General features: G+C 41.7%; 1 protein-coding gene across 1 annotated transcript in view; it reads left to right on the top strand.

Moving 5' to 3' along the window:
* MNAT1 (MNAT1 component of CDK activating kinase) overlaps positions 1–26,122 on the top strand; it is a 106,646-nt gene that overhangs the window by 54,075 nt on the left and 26,449 nt on the right. The window contains exon 7 of the mRNA XM_015865750.2: positions 19,806–19,927. Coding sequence (XP_015721236.1) covers positions 19,806–19,927 — 122 coding nt within the window. The remainder of the gene's footprint in view (positions 1–19,805; positions 19,928–26,122) is intronic.

Raw genomic sequence — 26,122 nt, 5'->3', positions numbered from 1 at the left:
CTTTGAGGATTTGGTGATACTTAAGTGTTCCTGGCAGGGACTTGTCTAACCTGTTCCTAAAGATGTCCTGAGATGAAGGCTCAGCCATCTCCCCAGGCTGCCCCTAATAGCGGCTCATTGCCCTTGTCTTTACATTGTAGGGGAAGCTTTATTAGTGCATTGCCTTGACACAGTGCAGGTTCATTGGTTTATGTTCTGTCTGGATGCAAAATCAGGTTGCTCTCTGCCTTTGGGTAGAAACTTGTTGTGTACTTCAAGGTGAAGAGATAAAAGGACTTTACAGAATGAGGTGTTTTAAGATTTATATCTAGGAAAGTATGGACTACTTTCCTTAATGTCTTAACTGTTGCTTAACAATCAAATACTTGATTTCTTTTGCAGTTCTCTGGTAGTTTGTTTCCGTTCTACAGACTAGATATGAATTACATTTATCAAGTGGTAAAGGACTTTTCACAATTAGGAAAATTCACTTATACAATTAAAGAGAGAAGTAAAGATGTTGTAAAGCTGTAATAAGAGCAAAGAAAGATATAGAGCCATTTAGTTATGTTAAAAGGTTAGCTTGTGTATGTGCACAGAAAAATGTGAGCTCTTCCTGCCCTAATCCCATTTTTTTTAGCCCTTGTCTTGCATTCGTGAGAACACTACAGGTTTTCTTTTAAGCTCCTGTTGCTGCTGATCAAAGCAGTTTTGTGTCATTCCTTGATGCTTTCTATTGTTTACCTGAGGGAGGGCTGACAGCCTGGAATGGCAGAGCTTGGGGAGTGGGCTCACAGATTCCTCCGAGTCACCTGTCAGCTGGATTGCATCTGCCTTGGAGATGCTTGCCTCTTAGGTACTGTTAGACTTACCTCACAGATTAGTTTGTTTCTTGACTACTCCCATTACTTATAAAGACATATATATATATTATAGAGCCTCTAAAAGGAGGGCTATGAATATGGGGGAGGGTCTGGAGGAGAAGGCCTATGAGGAACAGCTGAGGACCCCAGGTTTGTTGGGGTCCAGAGTGGAGGAGACTTGAACCATCTGTCTGCCTGTGTTGTAAAGCTTGTTCACCTTTGTAGCATTGTTAGAAGGTCTCTCCTTTGCCTGTATCTTCTTCCTTTCTTGTGTCTTCTTTGTTTGTATCTTCTTCAGACAAATTTTGCATGTCCTTTTTGTTGCTGTCCGATCTCAGAGGGCAGCAGGATTGTGTGTGTGCACACTTAGATGGCTTTGAACATGACATCCCACTCTCTAACAGGGATTCTGGCTGTAGGCAGCGGTGTACATGCAAGACCTCTGTTTCCCCATAGCACCTTCTGTTCTGATTTAATCTCTGAGGTGCACCATCTTTACTAATACCTTAATTCCCTGCAAGGAAAAAAATGTTCAGCATGTTGATTGAGGCCGTGCTGGGTGTGCTGTGTAGCAGCCACTTGCTTTCTGCATCTATGCTTGCATGTAAGGCAACACAGTGGACAAATTACTCAACTTCTGAAGTTTAAAATAGCATATTTACTAATTAAAAATGAATTTAAAAATAAAGATGTTTTTCAAAGCTGTGCTGAGGGCCTGAGTTTCCAGTAGTCGGCCATGCAAGATGCTCTCGTATTGTAGTAGGACATTTTCAGTAAGAGATATTTTGGATGAAAGAGACGATATTCTGTACCAAGAAGTCTTCAATAATAATTTTCCTGAAGAATGTTTGTTCAGGTGCAGAGGGTGGGAGAAGGGAATATTGTTTTAGGCAATCAATGTTGGACATGAAAAGGTGAATTTCCCTGTACATACCTAGTCTGGATTCAGTGTGTCAGTCAGGGTGCTGCTGGAAAGAATTATTGACAACATTGGCTGCTAATGAAAGAGAAGTCACCCTCCTGAGGGAGTGTGTTGGTCTCTGAGAGTTTTCCTTGTGTTCATTCCTCCTAACTTTTTAAAAGAAGAATATCCTAAATACGAGATATATCAGTGTGGGTAAGTTATTGTTTTAGTTTATTGTTCTACTTTGTCTAAGCGTAGCTGCCACAGAGGTAACTGTATTGTGTTACGGTTCCATCAGGACGTGTGGCAGAGCAAAAAATTCTCAGCCTCTTGCAGAGAAGACACTGACGTGGTATAAATGCTGTATTTTATGTAGGTTCTCTTTAAAAATGTAGGATAATTCAGAATATTTTGGAAATGAAGAAACCTGCTTTGGCTCACTCTGACAAATGTGAGTAGTGGTACGGACAGGAAATGGAGGGACAGAGAGCACATATGGAACAATCCATCCCAATTAGCTGGATGGAGGCCAGGACACTGGAACTTGCAACATTTACAAGGATTAGTAGAACATGAAATGATGGGTTTGTGTCAGTATGATGATTCTTGTGTTACTCTGGGACATTATGAAGATCCTGGGCAAGGTAGACAGTGCACGGGAGGGTAGTAGGTTGGAGGGAGGAACAATTCAGAACTGAAGGCTGTGTGCAGGAGTGAAGAATCATGTATTTTTAGATCTGAGGGCTATTCTCTTCTTTCATCTCTTGAAAGAGAGATGTGAATAAAGGCAATGATGCTCTTTTCTCCAAAGCAGAGAAAGAGAATGGCAGAAACATGATCCCCTGCAAGACTGTCACAAGCAGTGCTCAAGTAAACAAGACCTTTTGCTCTGTGCCATGTAGACTTGCTGACAGATCTAAACGGGATCGATGTGGGCATCTGATCCTTGCCATCGTTAGGCACTCTTTGGCACCAGGGTTTAGGGCTGCTTGTATTTGTGTACCTGTGGGCATACAGACACAGATAGTGGGGGGAAAAAAAGGCATGTCCATCCAAAACTATATATAAAGCATTCTAGCTGTAGCGCTGCCTTTAGAGCAGTAGGATCTTAGAGCTCATACACATGAAGATTGAGGAGTAACCCATTAGTAAATACTCAAAGAAGCTTCTGCCTTTCCAAAAGGGCAGCAGTATCTGTGAAAGCTTGATGGTAACGATACTGGGAGTGGCACTGCCTTTGCTTTCTTTTGGAGCAAGTTTTGAGCTGGTTTGTAACTGCAGTTCAGAAAAAAGCATAATCCAAGGAGCTTTATTAAAAGGATTTCCCACCAGCCACTGGCACACTGTCATATGCATGAAGTTGGAGGGCTATCATGTGGTCTGCTTGACAGAAGAGAACTTGGCATCGGACTTCAACATCTATATCCTGGTGTTTAATGTCTGTTGGCACTATCTGAGCTGTGCGTGCATACCAAGGATTCCCTTTTGCATTTGTTCCTACTAGTGCATTATTAGGGTTTTATTCATTGCGTGGGGAGAGGAAGATGGCTTGGCTTCAGAGCTGATGGGAGGATGTATAGGGGATTACAATGGAAACTATCTGCTTCCTTCATCTTCACCCATTCAGTTTTCACTAATTTGCTCTATGTACTTCTTTGTGAGGTGCCTTCATCCTGAATTCCCATTTTGATTTATGTAGAACCTGAAGCCTAGACAAGATTGGACCATTCAAGAAATTGAAATGTTGGTAATATTTGACAACAACAAAAAAACCCAACCAACACGAAAAACCACCTCTAAGCATAGTGTTGTGTTAGTGTATTTTAACTGATAGTGTTGTGTACAGCTTCTGTTTTCTGCTGCTTTTTAAAGTTACTTACATCTGGTTGGTTAATTTCAGTTACAAAATCAAATGAATATGTGGCTCTTAAAGCAAAAGAAGCGTTCCCGAAGAATGTTGTATTCATTTAACTGTTGGTTGCTCTTAAACCTTGAGTTAAATAATGGTTGTAACCGGGCTTGTTTGTTTCCTTGTTTTTGTTTCTGTGAAGAATGAAATACAAATACAGCTTTTTAATTTATTTTAATTTATTTTTATTTTATTTTTAATTTATTTTGATTTATGGAGAGTACATGACCACTGCAGCCTTTCAAAATGTGGCATCTCTTCTGTAGGAAGAAACCTCTCATTAGCACTCAGGACACTTGATTCTTAAGTACGACACTGCGTATCATGCTGGTTTATCTTCTATTATCTATCATGCTATCTCTAATCCATCTTAGTGGTATTATGAGGCTTGGAAATCCATGAGTGGACTGTGCTTAAGGTAGCAGATGAGGTCCTACAGAGGGAAAGCAAATTTGGTTGGTAAAAATTCTTGCTGCATGTTATATAAGGAAAACCTCTGCAACTTCGATGCTATGGAAGTTCAATATGAACTTGGGAAAGATGGAGTGGTGGTGGTGGTAGGGACTTTAGGAAGGCCATACCTGATAGCCTGTGTGTTAGTGAATGTGAGACATTGAGAGGGACAAGGGCTTGGGCTGAAAAAAACTATCTATGCTTTGTCACTTGTCTGTGGCTTCTCCCATTGCAGGAGAAAGGAACTTTTTAGGGGAATTCAGAGATTTAGATAAGAGAGTGTTTGTTTCAATTAAAATACTTCGATTTGATTCCAAGAGGCTATCAGATGAAGCTGGTTTGAACATGAGTTTTTGGAGTAGGGTGTCAATGCAGCTTTGGGTGGTTTTTGTTTTGGTTTCGCTGTCTTCTCTAACAGGACATGTTTTGTTGAAAAATCAATTAGGAAATGCTAAGAAAGGTGGGTAATGGGAATGATATGTTTAATATTCTGCTCTAGCAAGTTCATTGAATTGATAAAATTTGTTCCTTTCATGATTTATACTTATAATTTGCATTTTTAAATATAATTAATCTTCTATTTTCTTTGCATTTGGGCTCTCAAAGTATGAAGTCAAAAGCATGGAAAATAACTTTGTCAATGCTTTCCTACTCTTCTGAAATCTAATTAAAATCCTGCAAACATTGTCATTCATCATTTTACCATAGGAGTGTGTTTCCTATGGAGACAGTCTAATATCCTGCAGCAACTTTGTGGCATTACAAAAGTAATTAATGTCCCCCTTTTAAGGCAGTGTGTGTTTCTACAATGTGGAATAATACTTCAGTGTTGTAACTGAATGGTGTGCTAGGAAACACCAGTCCCTCGTGTACAGTAACAGGAAGTAGGAATATTATTTATTAATGATAATAAAAAACACCTTCACACATAAGCTTTTTTGGGGCATATCTGTATTTTGGTAAATGATGGTGAATTTTAGTTGCAGAAAATCTTTGAGAATAAGAACAGTTTGTGTAATAATGAAAATCTGTTTACTCAAAAGCCTTTGGAAGTTGTTAAAAGATAGACCTTCTCTGTATGAGAGGGATGACTGTTGTGCAATAATGCCCCTTCATTCCCCTTTCATAATAAATCTCAGCAGAGTATTCATCTGAAGGGCTGGATGCCAAAAAGAACAGGTTCGACTTGTCTGTGAGGATTTACACCACACTAAAATGCACAACTGCTTTTGTAGAGGTCATTGTGAAGGTCACGGAGCTCACATGCACTGCTGAATGAGAGCAGCCTATAACAATAGCGTGAGCCATTGGTCTGTGTGAAATCAATATTTAAAACCTCATATGAAATGTAGCAATAAGCTGGAGCCTTTAAAACGTGGCTTCAAAGCCTGTTTTGCAAGAGTGAGTGGTCTTTTCTTCCATGAGTTTGCATCTCATACCCTCTGCTGACTGTAACTCCTAGATGAAAACGTAAGATTTTTCTCCCTTCTTGACAGTGAACATGGAAATAGTTTGTGTTTAGTATAAACACCTGAACTATTAACAACTGCACCAGGCTGCTTTCTCTGCCCAGTTAAAAGAAAATCAAATCAACTCGTCATTGCAGTGGATCAAGTTGCCTGAAACTGGGAGCACTTTGTTTTAAAGTATGGTCTGAGATTGGCCATAGGGTCAGTATGTCTTTAAATAAAAGATGATGATCATTTCAAATGGCAACCGGCCATTGGTGTGGCTTAGTGTAGAGATTAATTAGTAAAATTTGGAATGCGCTACAGCAAATGCAGCTGATTGGCAATAGCATGTGGAGCAGCAACTGGTGGAAGCCTTGTGCTTCTGGGCAACAGAGGTATTTCCAAAAAGACTTAAGAGTGCTGTGATGTGTTATTCTTTAAATGGAACTGAACTGATTGCATCAAGCGGCCGTTCGTGCAGCTCAGTGAATGCAGAAATTAAACAAGTCCGATGCGGATTGCAAAAGGAAGCAGATTTTCATGTTGTTTTGATGTGATTAGGTGCATTACATATTGGTTCCCCAAATGTCAGTGTACAAAGCATTGTGATTTGTCTGCATTGCATTTTGTGATTTTTTAATTTATTATTTTGTGTTGTGAAGACAAATGTTAGATATGCTGTTCAACTCTCAGGTGTGATTAATTCGAATAAGACACTGAAGTCAATACAGTTAATTCAATGGCTATTACAGTGGATCGCTTCTTTGCTCCACTTCTTAAAATAGCATGGATTACTGCGCCTGTGTGTTTGTGTGATTTATAACTGTCTACTATCTTCTTTTCAATGTTTTAAAGGCGTAATCAGAGAAATTTGGAAGCTGTAAATTAGCTTCTTAAGGATGCTCGATGCAGTTGTTCTGAGGAATGGACCCAATTATACATAATCCCTAATGAGACTTTTCTCAGTTTGTGTAGGCTGCGGGGTTGGGGCCCAGTTAATAAAATTAAGGTGTTTTATGTCATGAATTACCACTAGGTAATTACCTGATAGGTAATTTATTAAGCAGGTACTCAAATGTCCTATCTACTTCTTACTGTCTCTCTTGCTGTGTATTACTCTCTTGATGCCCACCTGCAATTAAAGAGGCACAGCTAAACATCTGTTAATCCATTTCAGAAGTGGGTGTTTGCTTCAGAAATGGCCCAACCAACTTGAATAATCTGGTTGTATTCATCTTACTGTAAGCTTTCAGGAGGCTGCCTTAGTGGACAAGCCAGTCTGATCATGGCAATAGTCATGTTAAAATGATGATCTAAAGCTGGAAGAGGAGCTTGATCACATAAGATGCAGATCATCCTGGCTCTGACCCAGAGAACCCTTAAGCTATAAAATGAAGCAAGCATGTCCTCATGCTGGCTTTACTCTCGGCTCCATTACTCCATCCTCACTGTGTGCTCGGCCCCAAGGGCTACCAATGGCTGGCAGCTCTCTGTGGGCCCAGCATGGCTTGAGTGAGCTGCTTGGCTTCCAAGCAGTGTGCACGGGCTGCCAGGGGACACAGTGGGGATTGGGACTGTCAGGGTGCTGGCTGCTTCTCACCAGGCCTGTTTCTGCAAGCCCCTGCTTCCCAGGCCATTGTGTTTCCTGCCATTGGTAATTGCAGCCGAACGGATGGGCTCAGTTTACGCAGTCACGTTTAGGCTTGCTGGGCTTTGTTGGACTGGACTTGCAGGCCGCCATCCAGGCGAAGCAATCGGCATGGGACTGCTGCTTTTGCCTTTGTGCCTAAAACGAGTAATTTTCGGTAATGTTGATTCAATTTAGCATCTGTGTCTAAGCTCCAAATAAGCATCTGATGAAATTTCCTCATAGCAAATAGATTTGTTGGCTTGGTATGCCTGTGTGTAAATCCGTACAGGATTGGGGCAGTATAGAGTGTTGCAAAATGTGCACTGATAGCATTTGTTAAGAACCGTGTAATTACTGTGCTGGATTATGTGTGCATTGGGGTATATGCTTATATGACAGAAGTGGCTGTGAGCTCAAAAAGCATCTCCTTTCAGAGTGCAACCCAAGCACTGCACTCAGCTCTCTTAATAACTAAGAGTTATTTTTTTGACTAAATAAGCAGTGTGCACATATGCACACTGTATGCAACCAAGGATATTATAATAAATTATAATTATAATAAAAAGCAAACACTAGCATCTGATAGAAACAAACGAAGGTAGGTTCTGTGATGTGTTGTCCTGGCTGGTTTGCTGTTAGTTGTCTGGCTGCATGACTTAAAGATTATCACTGCCCGGTTGCCATTTAGTATATGTTTAAATCTAAGATACAGAAGATTAAACATGCAGATTTCCTTGTCTGGATAGCAGCAAGCAGTCGTTGTGACTCCTAGCCCCACAGCAGGCTGCCATAGCCACTTGTGCAGCTGAGACTGGGATTACGTATCTTCCTAAGGTGAGCAGTTTTCCTTGCAGATCTCTCAGCTGCTGCAGGTACCAATGCTCTGTCACTGCAATGGATGTTTCTGCTGCGCAGTGGCAGCTGTGAAAAGGAGATGGAGAGAGAAAACTTGATACGGTGTTGTGCTTTAACAGGGACCCAAGATTAGTGTGAAGCTAATTGCGAATACATGGCTTTCAGTGCTGAGAGCTTCTTAAGCAGCTTGCAGTGAAATTGGGGCAGGGTAGAGGAGGAGAATACCTTCTTCCTCCACCCTCCCGCAACTGCCTGCTCTTGGGAAAGGAAACACAACAAAATATCATTATTCACAGTACTCAAGACTTTCCGATTTGCTCCCATTAACTTCACTGATACAGTATCAGTTACCCCAGGCCGGTAAGGGAGGGTTATTGTTTCATGGAGTAGAACAGCAATGCAGATGCACAGCAGCCCAGCATCGCCGGGTGGATGGATTCCAGGTAGATGGAGATTTGGGCCGATAGCTCTCAAGGCAGTTCTTTGTAGCTGGCCTAAAAATCAGCTTGGCTGGTGAGTCCAGAAGAGCGTGCGCGTGTGCTTAGTCAGTCTCTCGTGTACCTGTGTGATTGTACCACCGATTAACTCAAAGGGCTTGGCAAATCCTATTTGTGTGGGAAGCTTGAGTGCAAAAACTTGCCTAATTTACTTTATTTAAATCAATATAATCCTGCTTAAGGCATTTTGGAAAGCACATCTGAGTGAATGATGTTTTAAGTTAACACAGTGTCTTTCGTGTTCACAATAAAAGCTAGTTTCATTTGAAAAGGGTGTGCTTATGGTTACCTTATACAAACTTTTGCCATATTAAATGTAGAAGGACTCAATTCTCCTGCGTGCACACATTGTCTTTTGTGAAATTTGTTCTTGGAAGATTTAATATCTTCACATTTGCTTTATGATCGGCAATTCTTTGAACTCACAAACAAGAAAGTGTGGATAACTTCAAATGGGTATTTGAAGTCTGATTCTCAGGAATGCATATGTTGATTTTTGACCTTACAACGTGAAGTTTGATCTCTGTCTTAAAACAGAATATTCTAGAGGGAAGTGTAAATAGAAGCTGAACTTTTTTTTAGATATCTTTAAAATATATTCTGTCTCTTAAAGACGAGAACTTTATTTTAGAGATCCCGGTGATGCAAACCACAAAGATCCTGATTCAGCTGTTGATCTCTAATCAGCAAGGCTCACTTCTGTCCTGTTATTGTCCTTTGGGAGACAGGGATCTATAGTGTGTTTGACCTGAATGTAACATTTTTGGTAACTGTGAAGCTCCATAGAATAGAGAAAGTCTAAGGATGGAACTGGCTGAGGCGATTTAGAGTTTTATATAAGCACATAAAGCTGCAAGTTGTCTTGTTGTGTTTGGTTTTGAATCGCTCCTATTAACTACTTTGACATCTCGCTTTTATTCTCAAACATCTGCTTTAGATTCTTTGCCACAAAAGTGTAAGAATTAATCTTGCCCTTGTTATTGTTACTGCTACCAGAAACTGAACTATTTTTATTACTTCTTATGTAGGGATTCAAATTTAGTAGTTCAGAGTTGAGGAGAAAATGAGCTTGATTTTTTTTCATTTCTCTCCTACAGGTAAAGTTAAATTACAGCTTTCAAATGCACAGAGATGTTAGACGTGGCTTTTTAAACCACGCAGTAAGCTCTGCTTTGCTTTATTTGGCTCAATATTTTGAGTTCTAAGGGAATTCAAATGATCAGCTCATTTTGGTTTGTTTCTCAGAACAGCATCTGCCCCGAGCCAGAGTTGGACATTTGCATCGTGTGAGGAGAGCTCAGTGCCTATTTTCCTGCATGGAAATAACATACGGGAAAGCTTTCATTTCTTTGACTTTCATATGTTTAGTCCTTTGATTAACAAATGTTTTAATACTTGTTCTTGGAGCTTCCCTTTTCTTGGAGTGCAGCTAATTTGTGGTGCTTCCCCGTAAAGAAAGAAGGAAGCACAGTCTGCGATCGCAGTGAAACCCTCATCTTTGGTGCACTGCCTTTGAGTGATTTCCCTCTGAATTTCCTGCTGGTGTGAGTCCATCCAGTACTTATTTCAGAGCTTATCACTCTTCCTACAATGGAAGTGTTGTTTTTAAGGCAGAACTGTCTTGTTGTAAGCCTGTAGCAGGAAATACCCATGCAACCTCTGTAACTCGCTGGAAATCTGATGTTTGTGCTGCAGTTGCTTTCACAGCAGTCTCCTCTTTCAGAATTTGTGGCAACACTTGGTTGTGGTTTTTTAATTTGAATGCAAGTGTTCTTGCTAAGGGACTCACAAAGGAGCCAGTGAACGAGGTAAAACAGATGAGGCATCTCCTTATATTTTTAAATAGATAAATAGGCTTTTTCTAGGGCTAAGTGAAATAAGCGTGTGATTTTGTTGCTGTTCTGTTGCCTGTTTCTCTTTTCCTCTAAGCGAGCCTGTAGATTTTTCACAGCAGGAGCCGCTCCTTTTTGCTTGTTCTAGGGATGCTTTAGATGTTTCTGGTTGTTGTGCTTCAAGGAGCTACAAAGCTGCAGCCCGTGGAACCACAGGAACACTCAGGGCTGCGTCAGTATCTGAGTACACAGAGGGACTCTTCATGCAGCGCTCCCAGGAACAGCCAGAGCTTGAAAATAGAGCTGCTGGCCCTGTGAAGTTCTGGGGATCCTGTGCAAAGTTCTGCAAAGATTCAGGTGCCATGGAAATTATACACCTCTTGGAAAGCTCTTACTTGTCCCTATTCCAGGTGCAAGTGTCATTTTGCTACATGCAATTAAAACAGAGATAAAAAATGAACCTCTCAAGAAAGACAAAAGAGCACATTTTGTGAGTGTTTATGGAGGACACAATTGTGTCTGCCCTAGAGAGTGTTTCATATTAAAATTAACGTGCGTTTACAAAGCGGTGCTTGAACTGTGTGTTACGTTTGCAGTGTTTTCTGCATGCAAGTGAGAAAAAAGGCTGGAAATAAACCCCTTCCTGCTCTGTTCTAAAAGCAGTAAGTTGTAAATATATTGCTAAGAGGTTTCAGTTTTCTTTTATAATTTATAGTAAGTGTAGAGCATAAATATTTTGAAGGTGGGTCATGGACTGTTAATGCCTGGTGATGCTGTCCTCATTTTTCTGCTTTGGGCCGATGCTGTTCTGAGTGGCTCCTCATTCCTCTTTTTCCTATTCTTTTCTTGCTTTCCATCTGCCTTTATTCTCCTTTCATATTTTATTCCTTTCTTTGTTCCCATTGCTATAAAAACTTGCATGCTTGCTTTTGCCAGAGAGTTATCGACTTCTAGCAGTCCCTCCTTAAAATGTAGCTATTCAAGGAATCTCACTTTATTTCTTTATCAGTCAGACACAAACCACTCTGGTTGTGGTGTTCTGCATCTTTATCAACCTTTGTCTGGGGCTGGGCTGTATGCTTAGTGAAATAGGGAATATGGCTCAGATTTTCACACATGGAATTTCTCATCTTCTCTAGGCTGAGGTCAGCTTTCTGCTCAGTCGTGTTATTTTAAGTGGTGTTTCTTTAAAAATCATCCATCAGACTCCGCATTCCTTAAGAATGAAATTGTGTAGCCGGGGATATTTGTGGTTGAGGAAGCTGCTGCAGAGGATCCCAGGAAGGAGCAGGCGATGGGTAGAGTGATATATGGCTGTTCATGTTCTGCTGTCATGTTCACCAATAAAGCAGCTATGTTTTGCAAGTTCCATTGTTCTCCAGGAATCCACAGAGTTACAGCGCTAAATTATTTTCTTGCATAATTGAAGCATCATATCAGCATAGCACTCAACTTTACTGCAGCAGGAGCAGCAGCAGGTTCAGCTGCACTGAAGCTCAAGCAATTGTTGCTGGCTGGTGAGTGATACGTAGCTATTGCTGTGCTCTGATCCCCATTTTGTGTGCCTGTTCTTCTCTGAAAGTTACGTGTCGTGATGTGGCATTTGTCAGATTGATTTCTATTTCACATCCCTTGAAGAAGTAGACCCTTAATGGGAGTATTTAAAGCTGTATTATATTAAGGCCTATAATCCTGTAATTAGACTGGCTACTGCAGAGCTTATGCTCTGTTGAGAGCCAAATCAAAATGATTGAGGCTCCAGAAGTCTGATGGTAGAAATGTAACAAAAGTTTGTTTAATTCTGCTTAATGCTGCAATACTGACATAGCACGCTGGGAAACAGCAGAGCAAACTGAACAGAACACTGATGCCAAGTCACCCTCCATGAAGCTTGCCTCTGGGGTATGGAAAGAAGATGCTGGTGTGACATGATAAGCACAATGCATTGCACTAAATGGAGTATAAGCAAGAGGAGCTGAGACCAGGTTGGGAACAACACTGAACAAGATTGAGAAATGAGCCCTAAAAACCAGGGTGCTGAGCTGTGGGCTCACAAGTTACATGAAAATGTCATTGTGTTTGAATCCTCTCTTTCCAGAAACGGTGCTGTGTTGTGTACAGTGCTGTCCTTTGAGCGGTGAGAGATGTTGAGGAAAGCTTGCCAGAGCTGTGGAGTCAGTGCTGAAAACGAATGCATGACTCGCTCCCACAAACATCCAGCCTATCCCCTGGGTCATGGCTGTGCTTCGACAGCTCGCTGTGAGATGCTGGTGGCACACAGGCAGCGTCGTCCACGGATGGAAAAAAGGGCAGAAGACTCTTCTGTAAAGAGTAGACAGTAAATCCTGATCCTGGCACTGTACAGGAATTATATTAGAGCTTATGCAATGGATATAGCCATTCTTCCAAGAGATTAGAGAAATGTGGCTTTTTGGCAGGAGCTTAAAGATAAATCTGGTCAAGTAATTATTTATGTCAGAAAGTTGTAAGGAAAAGCTTGGAGGCAAGTATAGCTGAGCACATGCAACTATGTGGTTAATTTCCCAGATACTGGTTTTCCATGTAACTGACCACGTATGTGACCGTCTTTGGTAGCAGCTTCTTCTGTGCTGATGATCTCTTGCTGCGTTCTTGCCTTTCGTAAAGAAAACACAGCTTTAAAATATATTTTGGCTTTCAAAATTAAATTACTGTGGGGGGACAAAAAAAGTCCAAATCTGGTCATATTGGTGAGAGGCATCTGAAGTCATCAGCCCCGGAGGGAAGCGGGGTGTGGGTCCTTTATCTTTGTCCTTCCACACATGGTCGCATTCTTCATTTTGAGATCAGTAGCAAAAAACTGCATGGATTTTGATGGTTTCTGTGTCAGATCATTTGTTCTCTTTCTGCTTAGCTACTGGGGTATCCCCTCAGCACTTCTCACCATTGTGTAAAGAAATGAAATTTATTGTTGGTTTTTGAAAGCAGAAGAAAGAACAGTTGGTTTCAGATATTTGAGTGCTCAGAAAAACCTCACTGGTGTAGGAATTGTAGGCGAGGGAATGGAATTATGCATTTTAGTTTGACATTTTTCTTGTTTATTTAAAAAAGCTGTGGAAGACAGGGAGGGTAAAGGTTAAAATAATATTAACCGAGCCCTCCAAATCTATCAGTTTCACTCTCCTTTTCCTGAGTATTACTGTAGTCAAACAAGGTAGTTAATCAGAATCAGAAAGCCACATTAGCATTGCTGACATGGATTTGTCAATAAAGTGGGGAGGGTGGAACTGACAAAACAGCTTTTGGCTCTGACTGCATTGCTTGGGATATTTGCATTCATGTCGTACTGGAGGAAATTCTATTAACGTGAAAATCCGGACACAAAAGCTGAATCTGCCGTGAGTTTAGAAGTGAAGTTGTTTTCTAAGACTGAGAAACCGAAGGAATTTGAAGTATTGTTTTACCATTCCTTGCAAGCGTTTGGATAATGACAGGCTCAAGTGCCGCGCAGCAAGAAGAGTTGAGGCTGAGTCGTGCAGCACTGCGTACAGTGGAGCAGCAGCAGTCGTGTCCTGGCACTCCGTGCTGTGCAGCTCCATCCCCACTTGCCAGGAGCTCCATGTGTGCAGCGCAGTGGGGCAGAGGGTCGCACCCAAACCCAGCGCTGCCAATGAGACTCAGCACGTAAATAGTGCTGTTCTGTTATCTGTGTGCATGGTGCATTCTGTCAGTGTGCTGATAGCAGCCCTGGGGAAGTTCCTAAGCAGAGGGAAATGTAAAAAAGCAAAAAGATTAGCCACGCTATCTCGTCCAGCCACCTCTAGTACAGAAGCATGCTTTGCCCAGACAAGTTTTAATGACCCCAATCTCTGGCTTCTGTCTCTTGCCTGGGGATGTTTTTGTGGCATAACTGTTCCTCCTCTTTTCCCCACTAGTGCCTTTTTGCTGTTGTCATTCTGCTTTCTCCTCCTCTTTGGCACTTCAGATTTCTGGGAAGGCCGCTGCTTGTTTTTCCTCTTGCTGCAGCAGGAGGGAGGTGCAGGAAGGCGGTGCAGTTCTGGCACCAGGGAGAGTGAGAGACGAGAGGATGGGAAGAAGTGGGAATGCTGCACCTTGAGCTGACATTCTGAGTTTGGTGTGCTAAAAGAACCTCTTTGTGCAAGCAGGCAAATGCTGACACACCTGGCATTTGCCAAGCTCCCTGTACAAGCTCTAATGCTCTAATAGACTGAAGTGGGCTGTGATGTTTTCTAGAAGGACGTTGTTTGATTTAACTGTTTTTGTTTGGGACAAGCTTCTTGTCACTGTGAAGGCAGCTCTTTGCATCTACATATATAATCTGTGAACCAGTGTTTGTTTTGTTGTTCTTAATGCCATGGTGCATCACAGTCTGAAATGGAAAAAACTCTCCTTTTTATAAAGAATTACTGTTGAAAATTAGAGCCCTCAAACAAAGCGTGTCAAAGAGCAAAAAGAAAATCAGTCCTTTCTGTTTGTAGCACAAAAATGTTATTGAACACACCCCTCAGAATTCAGTCCTCTATTTGTTCAATCTAAAACCATGCAGTACATGAATGGAAAGTCATGCTCACAAATCCATTTCTGTGCGATCTTCTACATAAAGTTATATGGATAAGCAAATGCCTTAGTTCTAATTAGCAGTGCTTGGTGGTTGGTTTTGTTTTTCTTTTTGAGGTTCCGTACATTCCAAGGTGTAGTAAGCAGCTATAGTGCCTAGAATAATAGTAGAGAAAGACTTCTGTGCCATGAAGATAGAGGGTGGGAGGGAGAAGAGTCAGGAAAATCTGTTGTCTGTATTCTTGGAAGCCTCTTCTGTCTCCATTTGGAAGCTGTCAGTTTCCTTTACACAAACATTACGGCATCCAAAGGGAATTAGAAATACTTACCCATGACCACAGCGTCAGTCTTAGGTTTGTCAGGAGAAAGTAATGCAAAAGCAGAATCTTGAATCTAGTGCCTTTATTTTGGTTTTAGCAGGCTAATAAATGTTTGCTAATGCTGGAAAGAGGTAGGGCTGTCTGTCTGTGTGGAATACAGGGAGTTTATCAGTCTTGCCTCATAGATGTGAGATGGTTTGAGGATCTGTAAAAGTACCTATAATAATAAGTGATATAATATAATAAGTAATAATTACTGTCTCTTGTGATGTCTGAAGTTACATGACAGTATAGCAGACATTTGTGCAATGGTAAGGGACATCTCGGGACAGAGACACAAAAAGGGGGATGCTGCTGGTCAGAAGGATTTTAGCTGCCTGAATTGGTCATACTGGACCTTTTAACTTCAGTGACGTTTATTGTTAATGCATCTTAGCCCAACATCAGTGCAAAGATAAGGAACCATGTTTTTTACTGGTAAACTTAAATTGACTTCCATTGTGGCCCCCTCTGCACAGACTTGTTTAGGGACCCCCATGTAATTGTGTGGGGCTGCACAAGCAGGAAGCAGCCTGCCCTAAGCTGCTGTATGTCCAAAATACCTACAGATGCTGGTGTGCTTGTGGGTTTTGGCCAAGATTCAGCCGGGAATGTGTCGTGTGACTCTTTTGCTTCCCTCAAGTCCATTCTTAAGGCAAGGAAGATGAAAATCTAGTTTGTAGGAAAAAGCCTATACCTAAAGGCCAAGCAGCCATAAGGGCAGTTGCAACAGGCAGTTGTGTATTTTTCTCGTTGCTAAGTGGAATTTAATCCGTGTTGCCAAAGCCCATCAGCTAAAGTTGTGATTTTGGGAAAGGAAAACAAATGAGCTGTGTCACACAGCTGCGCGATCTCCTTGGGGTACAGATGTGCTGGCCAGGTCCAAACAGACGCAGTCACTTTGCCATGCTAAAGCACGTGATGCTTCCTAATGCTCACACCTTGGCCTGGGATGGGAATGAGGAAGGCCAAGGAGAGAAGGAGCACTTTGAGTCTGTGCTTGATAAACCAGAAATGAGCTGCCTGTGTTTAATGGTGAAAGTAATTGCCTATTGGAGCAACTCACTGATGGGATGTCTGATATCTGTAAGTCTGGATTGGATGCTGTTCAAAAGGGGCTTTGCTTGAGCTGCCCATCCTTGGGCACCATAGAGGAACATGCTGGCAGCCCAAGGATGGATGGTGTTTGCATGCAGCCCTGCTCTCTGGGACAGCTTAGTATGTTGTTTTTGCAATATGTGCCTCATTGAAGGATTCTGCCATGGCTCTGTGACTTTCCCCTTAACGTTTAGACCAATGCCAGCCATGCAGTTGGCACCAGTCAGCCTCTCAGTGTCCAGATGCAACTCACCTTTGCTTAACAGTTGACCACTATAAGAGCAAATAACCATCATGATCCCTTGCAACCTCTGGCACCTTGGGAATCCCACAAAGGAAGGCAGATGAAATATTTTCATCCTCTTCTACAGGGATGGGCATCTGCAGCAACATGAATGGTGAGGAAAGGGCCTTGTGATGAGCCTGGTTGGTTTGTCAGGAGCCTTCCTGTGCCTCTTGGCCTATGTCAGCAGGAGTTGCTCTCATTAAACAAGTGTTAGGAATGCACCAATGGCAACTCTGCGAACAGCAAGCAGCTGTTCTGGTGATGCCCTCCAGAGATGTGGCTCCTGCAATCTGAGCTGCTCCCTTTTTCCACACACAAGTAATTTCCAAAAATATTTATCGAAGTTTTGATCTTTGCTTGAAACTGAATTTTTCTTTTCTATGCCTGGAACAAAATTCCTCAGGATTTGGAAAGAGTGGGACTTTTCACTCACCAGATGAGGTTGTGCACATGAACAATGTTGATATGCGTTTCCCATTCACTTTGGTTGGAGATGAAATGATTGTTCAATCTTTAAATCTGAATGTCTCATTCAAACATTCATTTCTTACAATGGATATTATCAGCCCACATCAGCATGGTTACAAAGCGTACTGTTTTCATAGAATGGCTTGGGTTGAAAAGGACCACAATGATCATCCAGTTTCAACCACCAGCAGCCCAGGCTGCCCAGAGCCACATCCAGCCTGGCCTTGAATGCCTGCAGGGATGGGGCATCCACAGCCTCCTTGGGCAACCTGTTCTGGTGCATCACCACCCTCTGGGTGAAAAACTTCCTCCTAAGATCCAACCTAAACCTCCCCTGTCTCAGTTTAAAACCATTCCCCCTTGTCCTATCACTATCCACCCTCACAAACAGCCATTTCCTCTCCTGTTAAATGCTCCCTCAAGTACTAGAAGACTGCAATGAGTTCTCCTTGGAGCCTTCTCTTCTCTAAGCTAAACAAGCCCATTTCCCTCAACCTTTCCTCACAGGAGAGGTGCTCCAGGCCTCTGATCATCTTAGTGGTCCTCCTCTGGACCCACTCCAAGAGCTCTATGTCCTTCCTGTACTGGGGACCCCAGGACTGGATGCAGCACTGCAGATGGGGCCTCACAAGTGCCGAGTAGAGGAGGACAATCACCACCTCCTCCCTGCTGGCCACCCCTTTTTTAATGCAGCCCAGCACAAAGTTGGCCTTCCAAGCTGCAAGCACGCACTGCCGGCTCATATCCAGCTTCTCGTCCACCAGGACCCCCCAGGTCTCTCTCTGTAGGGCTGCTCTCAAGAAGATCTTCCCCCAGTGTGTATAAATACCTGGGGTTGCCCTGACCCAAGTGCAGCACCCTGCCCTTGGCCTTATTGAACCTCATTAGGTTAACATGGGCCTGCTTCTCCAGCCTGTCCAGGTCCCTCTGGTTGTCTTCCCTTCCTTCCAGTGTATTGACAGCACCACTCAGCTTGGTACTATCTGCAAACTTGCTGAGGGTGCACTCAATGCCATCGTCTTTGTCACTGAAAATATTTTCACGAGCTTGAATGGACTAGAAATGGACAACTTCTAGCAATGTAAAAAGAAACGAGTAGGAATATTAAGGCTGAATTTTTAACCTTTCATTTCCTACTTTTTAAAATGCGTGGTTGCCTGGTTCTAATGCTGCTGCAGTAGCTTGTGGCACAGAAATCAATGTACTGTGACTGTGAACGTTGGAGCGACTCGTGGCTGACTTGAGAACTTTCTCCACCACGTTTTGTTTCCAACACTGGAAACAAACACACCACTACCAGCAGCCCCTTCTGCCCTGTAAGCAGTGCAGAAAGGCCACAGCTATCGTTTTCATCACAAACACAAAGCTTTCTCAATGGAAATCTTGAGCCGTAGAGTTCAGCCTGTGTCCATGGTAGGACATCCCAGGAAGGTCATTGTCCCCAACCACAAATTTAATTAGCAACTTTCCTTTTCTACTGACCTTTTTTTTTTCCTGTTCAGTTAATTTTAACCCAGTGTCCCACATGAGGAATCTTTAGTTCCCAATTGAGGGAGTAGATGCATGTTGAGGAGCCCCAGGGAACTGAAGCTCAGTAAGTGATCACCAGTGGGAGCATGGGTTAAACGTGGCATTACAGCATGGAAAGTTTCCGATCTCCCGTTGCAGACAAAATGTCTACACGAACAATACTACTACTTTCCTAAATTCCTGCATTTTGCAGATGTGAAGGTCAGTTTCTGCAGGGGAAGCCAGGCTATTCTGGGGGAGTTCACAGTGCTCTGTCTTTTTGCTGCCGCTGCTAATTTTTGTGAGCACCATAGAATACAGTAGAAAATTGAAACTGTGTGAAAGATCAACAAATCAGTGTAGAATGTCACGCAGCAACATCTGTTAACTTTGGCTCTATCTCATATCCTCCTGACCCCTCCTTTGCAGCCACAAGTCTCCTGTTTTGTGGGAGCTTGGAGTGATAGGGACTTGGAGGAGCAGGGGAAGGAGAGTCTAGCAGTTTCTCAGTGGTCTGAAGGGCTTGCAAAAGTACCATGTGGAATTAAAATTTTATGCTGGTGTGTTTCTGTATTTTTAGTTATGAAACAAATGGGAATTTGCTGAATGAATTAATTGTATTGCGCTGTGAAAGTCTTATCTGGAGAGCCATTATATATTGTAGCTTACCAAGCCTGCAGAGAGAAATGAAAGAGGCTTCCTTTTCTAATTAAGACTTTCAGGAACCCATTGATTATAGAATCTAATAGGCTCACTTGGAGACATTTGTTTGATATTACTTCTGATAAATGAGGTTTTTTACCTACTGGTAATTTTACTAGTGACGCTGGATGGAGGCAGCTGCTTTCTCTAACAGTAAGTTTGCCTGCAATAAAACTTTATCCTTTCCTTCCTATCTCGTCCCGATAGCTACAAGTAGTGAAACATGAATTCCAAACTGTAGATCACAATAAAAAGTTCAAACCTTGAAGAAATGAGTGATGCTGTAGACAGTATGTCCTTAATGGGGATGGTCTTTGTCCATAATGCTGTATGCTCATTCTTGCAATGCACTTCATAGGTATAAACAAGACTTTAACCTGCTTTATAGACATTTATTTCTCTCTGCTTTTTTCTTTTTTTAAAAATTTTATTCTTGTGTTTTTATTTTAACAGGGTCAGCATATTTCATTGGCTCCCATTCAAAAGCTGGAGGAAACTTTGTATGAGTATCAGCCTCTGCAAGTGGAGACATATGGACCACCAGTTCCAGAGCTTGAAAGTTTGGGAAGACTGGGGTAAGTTACACAGCAGATTTTCATTCCCATTTCACAGCATTAAAGCTGAGATGGCTACTATCTTCACTTCCCAGCATGTAGATTCTTTTACATATATATGTATGTAAAGGATCTTAATGAAATATTAGACTTCCTGCCCGACCAACCCAACCAACATTTTGTTTGTGTGGATAAGCTAAAACTTTTGGTCTTCGAGCCTTTATAGATCTATTGAGAGCTGGACTGGATTGCATTAGTGTTTTTAAGGTTGTCCTTGGCAGTCGCAGTGAAGTAGCTGTTCATTTTCAGTTGCACGGTATTAAAAAAGAAATAAATAAAATTCTGGGGCTTAATTTACCCAGCTGTAAGCCAGTAAAAATATTAAAGTTGGGCCTTTTGCCATGGAAAAGGGGTATATTTACTTGTCGGCCGCTGTCTACAGTCAAACTGCGTTTGTGAGAAATGAAGCACAGAGCTTAACTATGTCAAAAAGTATAATGCAGGGCTGGTCCAGCAGCTTGGCAGCATTGTGGTGCGCAGCCATGTTTGGAAGCGAGTTTGGGAGCCCTGCTGTGCCTGGGTAATGGAGGCCGGGAAGGCCAAAAGTGGCGTGTCTGCTCTCTGAAGAAGTGTTTGTAGCTGAAACACCACCTGAAAATGCATAGCTCTGAGGATAGGGAGTATCCCCACACTGGTTGCCTTCTGACATCCAAGGTCACAAGCACTTAGAGCTGCTGGAAGATGATGTGGCAGAATGAATGTGAGATCAGGCAAGAAGTAATTGAAAAATATTTACCTTAATGCTTATGGGAGAATTGAAGCCTGAGAGGACTGAATAAAGCTGAGATGCTTCAGTATGCTGATTCTGAGAGCACTGAAATCCAAACAGGAATTCCAACTAGTTCAGTGGCACAGGCAGAATTTAGTCTCACCCAGAACATGATAGAGGTAGGTTGACCTTTTAAAACAAATATGGAAAATAATGGTGATGTAGAAAATTCAGGCTGTCTGGAATTGAAGTTGTCTTCATTTTTATTGTTTCTATCCTTGTGGTGCCAGTAATTTTTATTATCTGTTCCCAAGCTTCCGAGACCAAATATTAATTAGCAGTTTAAACTTGGGCAGAGCCAGATTCAACCTTCACCACCTGTTTGGATGGAGCACAGCTGTGAGGGACCTCCAGCATGATGAGAGCCTTGGGGCCCTCTCAGCCCTAAGCCTTATCACAAATGGAAGTGCTGGGGGGGGGGAGAATAAATTACTTGTACCAGGAGGGTTCCCAGCCCCCATTTCTTTGCTTTTGCCCTGTCAGGTGAGTGCTGGCATCCAGGTCCAGCAGGAACTCTGCTGTCCGCATCCATCCCATCTAAATGTCTAACCCTATATGTCTGGGTATCTGAAATGCCTTAAACCATGTAAGGCTGTTCATTTATATATTTTTTGTTTCTGTGTTTATATGAACTCATGTGCATTTCCTGTTGATGATGAATGCTTAACTAGTGTGCTTTGATCCCAGGTTTTTGTTGTGTTATTTTTTCTTCAGGCAGCTGTTTGCAGCTGCCTCAGTGAGGCAGAATTGCTGGGCACGATGTTCTCCATTCCTGCTAGAGATTGCTAGTTTTCTCTTAATTTGGATTCGTATGAAGACAGGTTCAATCTAAAAGTAATTACAGTTTTTATTCCTTCATCTTTGGCCCATTTCCATCATCTTTCTTTGAGAAGGAAAGCAATTTTCTGTAGTCCTTCCAAATTTGACAATATTTGCTCAGTGTGAGTAACAACAGTTGCTGTTGTTACTCATAAAGTATAGCAACATTTGTTGTTCCTGTTAACAGTTTTGCATATTGAAATCCGGCCATTTATTGCTGCTAAATAGTTCCCTCAAATGCGCAGGCTGTTATCATCGGAGTTTCTGGAGCCAGAATTATTGCAGACATGCTGCCAACCTGGAGTTCAATTCTGTTAACATAATGAATGACTTTGTTTTAATTTATCTTCAGAACACCCAACAAAATGAGTGATTTGAATATTCCAGTCTTAACCTTTTACGTTCTGCAAGACTTCCTTCAGTTTTTAGAATGAGTGTTGCTGTTTCTTTCTTACTAAGCTGCTGTAATGAAGGAGACAGCTGGCAGGGACATTTCTAGCCAAGCTGGAGAAAGGGTGAATACTCCATATTCCATATGATACATGTTTTTTTGCTGTTTTATTGGTTGTTTAACAATAATGAAGAAACAGATTTTTTTTCTTTTCCCATACAAAGGATTGGTACCAAGTATAGGATTTTGTGTCTTTCATGAGTCCTGTTTGCCTTCCAAATCAATTTTTTCATAGGGTCCTACAGCTAGTGAGGAGTACCTACTTGCTTTGAATGAGCTCTGCAGAGAAGGACCTTGGTGTCCTGGTGTACAGCAGGTTGCCTGTAAGCCTGTAATATGCCCATGTGACCAAGAAGGCCAGTAATAGCTTGGGGTGCATTAAAATGAGCATAGCCAGCAGGTCAAGGGAGGTTTTCCTCCTCCACTCTTTTCCTTCTGCCGTGGTGAAGCCATACAGAATAGTAGCATCACATTTGGAGTACTGTTTCTAGTTCTGGGCTTCCCAGTTCAATATGACAGGGAACTTCTTCATTTTTCAGACCCGTTACTGGTCTCCATCCAGCAAGCCTTTGGCAGAGCAAACCTTCAGGCTACCAGATGCTTGAGGGAGCCATCAGCAAAGGGCAGCTTGGTATCAGGTGCGGAGATACTGACATGATTGGCACCTGCTTTGAGATCTGCTCTCTGTGTTCTAGTGCCAAGATGTGTTTTGTGTATCTTTTGTCAATTCTGAATTTTCTTGTTAAAAAAAAATACCACATTGGTCACTATGATCTCACCCTTCTGAGATTTTATTTCAGTTCCTCCTCCTTTACCTGGTGTAGTTTCAGAGATGAGTTTCATTTTCTTTGAAAGTACGCTCATTCAGTTTTTCTTTTCCAACATCATATTTTGGAGTCAATGTTTCTCCATTTCTTTCTGTTCCAAATGAGCTTCCATTGATTTTGTTAATAGAAATTAACTTGGGCATACCACAGTAGGAGCAGAGCATCCATGGGCCACTCCAGTTGTTTTTGAGAACCATCTGGGTTGGTGTCATTTGTCTAAAGATGGGGAATATTGTCTTGTGGTTCAAATCAGTCCAAATCTGTTGAACTGCTTAAGTCATGGACGGCAATCAATCTGGGGATGGAGGATGTGTGGCTGAGAATAGACATGCTAGGACACTCGCTGCCATTACTTGACATCTGGGTATCCTAAGAGGAGCCAAAAGGGTCTTTTTTATTTCTCCTTTCCTTTTTCCTTTTTTGCTAATGTTTAAGCTGAGCACACTGAATTTGTCTGTGTGGTTAGAGATCTGGAATGGATAGAATTTTTCTTACTGCAAAACAGAAGAAATGAAAAATAAACCAATCTGTCTTGCCAAGTAGTGAAAGGGTGAAGCAGGAGGAGGATGGAAATGAGTTCCCTTTAACATGTGAAGAGCTTTGCTGATTTAAATATGCTCGCTGTGTAGTTTTGATTTTAAAGAGTAACAATAATGCAAGGCAGAAAATGATGGTTTGTTTGAGGTCCTGAAAAATGTAAATTCATTCTTTGGATGGTCCATAGGGTTATAGCAGGAGCTGCTGCACAGCAGTCTGACCAAGTAGTTACAGCTGTGGGAGTGCCATGCACAAGCTATGTACAAACTAACTGTATTTTGAGAAACCTGCTTCTGCAATTAACGCTTTGGATAAAGAATTTTGAGTCTCAGAGTTTAAAGACACTCTCTTGTAATCCACAATAGCTTTTACTCTTACTTTTACATAGCTTTTACTCTAGCACAGCCTCAGTCCTATTAATGCCATGCTCATAATACAGAGGTAATTTACAGGTATGATTAATTATGATTTCTGTTAGCACTCAACTTCAAAATCCCCAGCCTTAACAGGGAACCTTTCTGCAGATCTTGTAAAGAAATCAAGCCTGCTCTGCTTAAAATAAAATGGCATTTGCCTTCTTAACTTGGTCTGTAGAGATGCATCCCGAGTATTTATATCTGCTTGTAAAAATGAGTTTGCTCCAAGAATATTTGCTTTTCTTTAGGGAAAAATTGGTCTTTCTTTTGAAGTATTGATTTCTTTTCACCTTCTTCTACACTGCTAGGAGCTCTCAAATCATTTGGTGCCTTGTTGAAGTGTGATGCAAAAACAAAGATCAGTGGCAAACACTATTGCAAGCTGTTAACATACCTTCATCATTAATTTAGAAGTTAAAATGAATCAAACTGTCATTTTAAGAATTGAGGGTAAGTTCTGAAGGAAAATCAGAGCTTGGTGTAAATTTAGTACACAGAATGAATATGTTTTAGCCCACAGTTCTTTTTAATAGCAGCTGGATGGATCCCTTCCTTTTTTCCTTGGTGTGCGACATCTCCGTCATTTTAAATCCTGAGTGAAGATGAGTGGGCTGGATTTCATATCTGTTACAACTTTGTTAGCATTTAATTTTTACCCTTCATTTCAAGTGGAAAATTTCTGCATATTTCTTTGTTGTACAGCGTTGCAGTGTAATCTGAAACACATGTGGAGCTCTGGCACTTAATCTAGAGATGACTAGTTTAACTTCTTTGCTGTCAATCACTATGGTGCTTTCTTTTCCCCTCAAGTGAAGCAATATAAGGATGCTCTCCAAACTGTTCCTAAGCTGGTCAGTTTCTTCACTTTGTTCAAGACAGGAGAATAACTGAGAATGGATTTGAATGGGTGACAGAACCTCTGGGCTTTATAAGTTCTAGCAGGTGATTTTTCACATCTGTTCGCTTTGCGATTGGAATATGCAGGTATTTCTTGGAAAGCCAAAAACAAAGGGCTTGTTGGATCTGTCTTGGCCATTCATTTCAAACACTAAATTCATTCCGCTTCCTTGAACAGAATGCAATTTCTCACCAAGCTCAGGAGTCGGAATTAAAAGACTAAGTAAGAGCAAAGAGAGCTTGTCTTGCTTTGGGGGCACTGAGGGTGCTGCACTTGTTCTTACAGGAGTTCTCCTGGCTCTCAAAGCACATGGTCTGGATTTCCTGGTGCCACTTGTTTCAGGGCCTCATCCCCTGTTTTCTGAAGTCAACAGGAAGGTTTCTGTTGGCTTCGAGGTGCTTTGAGTCAGACACTTAATGCATGAGAATTGGCAGGTAGGAAGTGATTATTGTTTTACTGACACCATTCCTTTTGCATGCAACCTTTACAAGTAAATTGTTTGTTATATCATGAATAATTGAATGGAAGCTTAAGAGTAATGGTGTTAGCCATCTGTGGGTACATTTTTCTTTCCAAATAATGAATATGGTCAAATATGCTGTGTTTCAAGAGAGGCTGGAACAAGGAAATAGGCCTATGTGTCAGCTATGTATTTGGCTTGATGTGGATGCTATCTTACACTGGTTTAGCATACTGCAGGTTTTTGCAGTTGGGTTCTGTAACAATGCAAATTCAATATATGGGAGGTAGATTAACACCAATTTTTCTCCACCGAAATGGAAGCCGAGGGAAGGAGCACAGTCCATGGTAAGTCTGCAATCTCACTGTTTAAGAAATCAGCTTTCTGGCAAAAATGTCTATGAACATTTCAAACGACACCCTGTAGTACATGGTGTTTTGCATGGAGCTCTTCTGTCAAGGTCATTAGCCATTGAATATATTAGAAGTGGATTGCTTATGAAACAGAGAGTTTTGCTTCCTGCCCGCCCACCTGTGGGTATAGTGTGGGTTCTGTAACTGTAAAAGGTCTCGGGAGGGTTATAAAAGCAGAGAATATGGAAAATATATAAAGAAACAAAGAAGGAAACATACATACACCGTGTTGTTCCTTATATTTGAAGTTGGCTGTAGTTGTATATGTACCACTAAATTAACCTCCAAAGCTGGCCATGACAGCAGAATGTCCATGGTAATTGTTTTTGTTGGCGTGTGGCTTCAATATTAACTCATCGATCTAACACGAGTCTCTGTACTCAGAATACTGGTCTGGTAATGTTTTTTCACTTTTTTCATGCAATCATGGAAAAAATATGTTTCTGCTCGAAGCAGTTGTCAAACAAGCTTCTTTCATCGACAATCAGACACAGGGCAGCTGAGTAAGGCTGTTTAGTCTAGAATAAATACTCGAGAGATTACAAGGTCGCTGTAGGAAATGTAAT

The sequence above is a fragment of the Coturnix japonica genome, chromosome 5 (assembly GCF_001577835.2).
Source record: "Coturnix japonica isolate 7356 chromosome 5, Coturnix japonica 2.1, whole genome shotgun sequence".
Lineage (NCBI taxonomy): Eukaryota > Metazoa > Chordata > Aves > Galliformes > Phasianidae > Coturnix > Coturnix japonica.
Note: the sequence above shows the minus strand (reverse complement) of the source record. Positions and strands in the feature narration are given on the sequence as shown.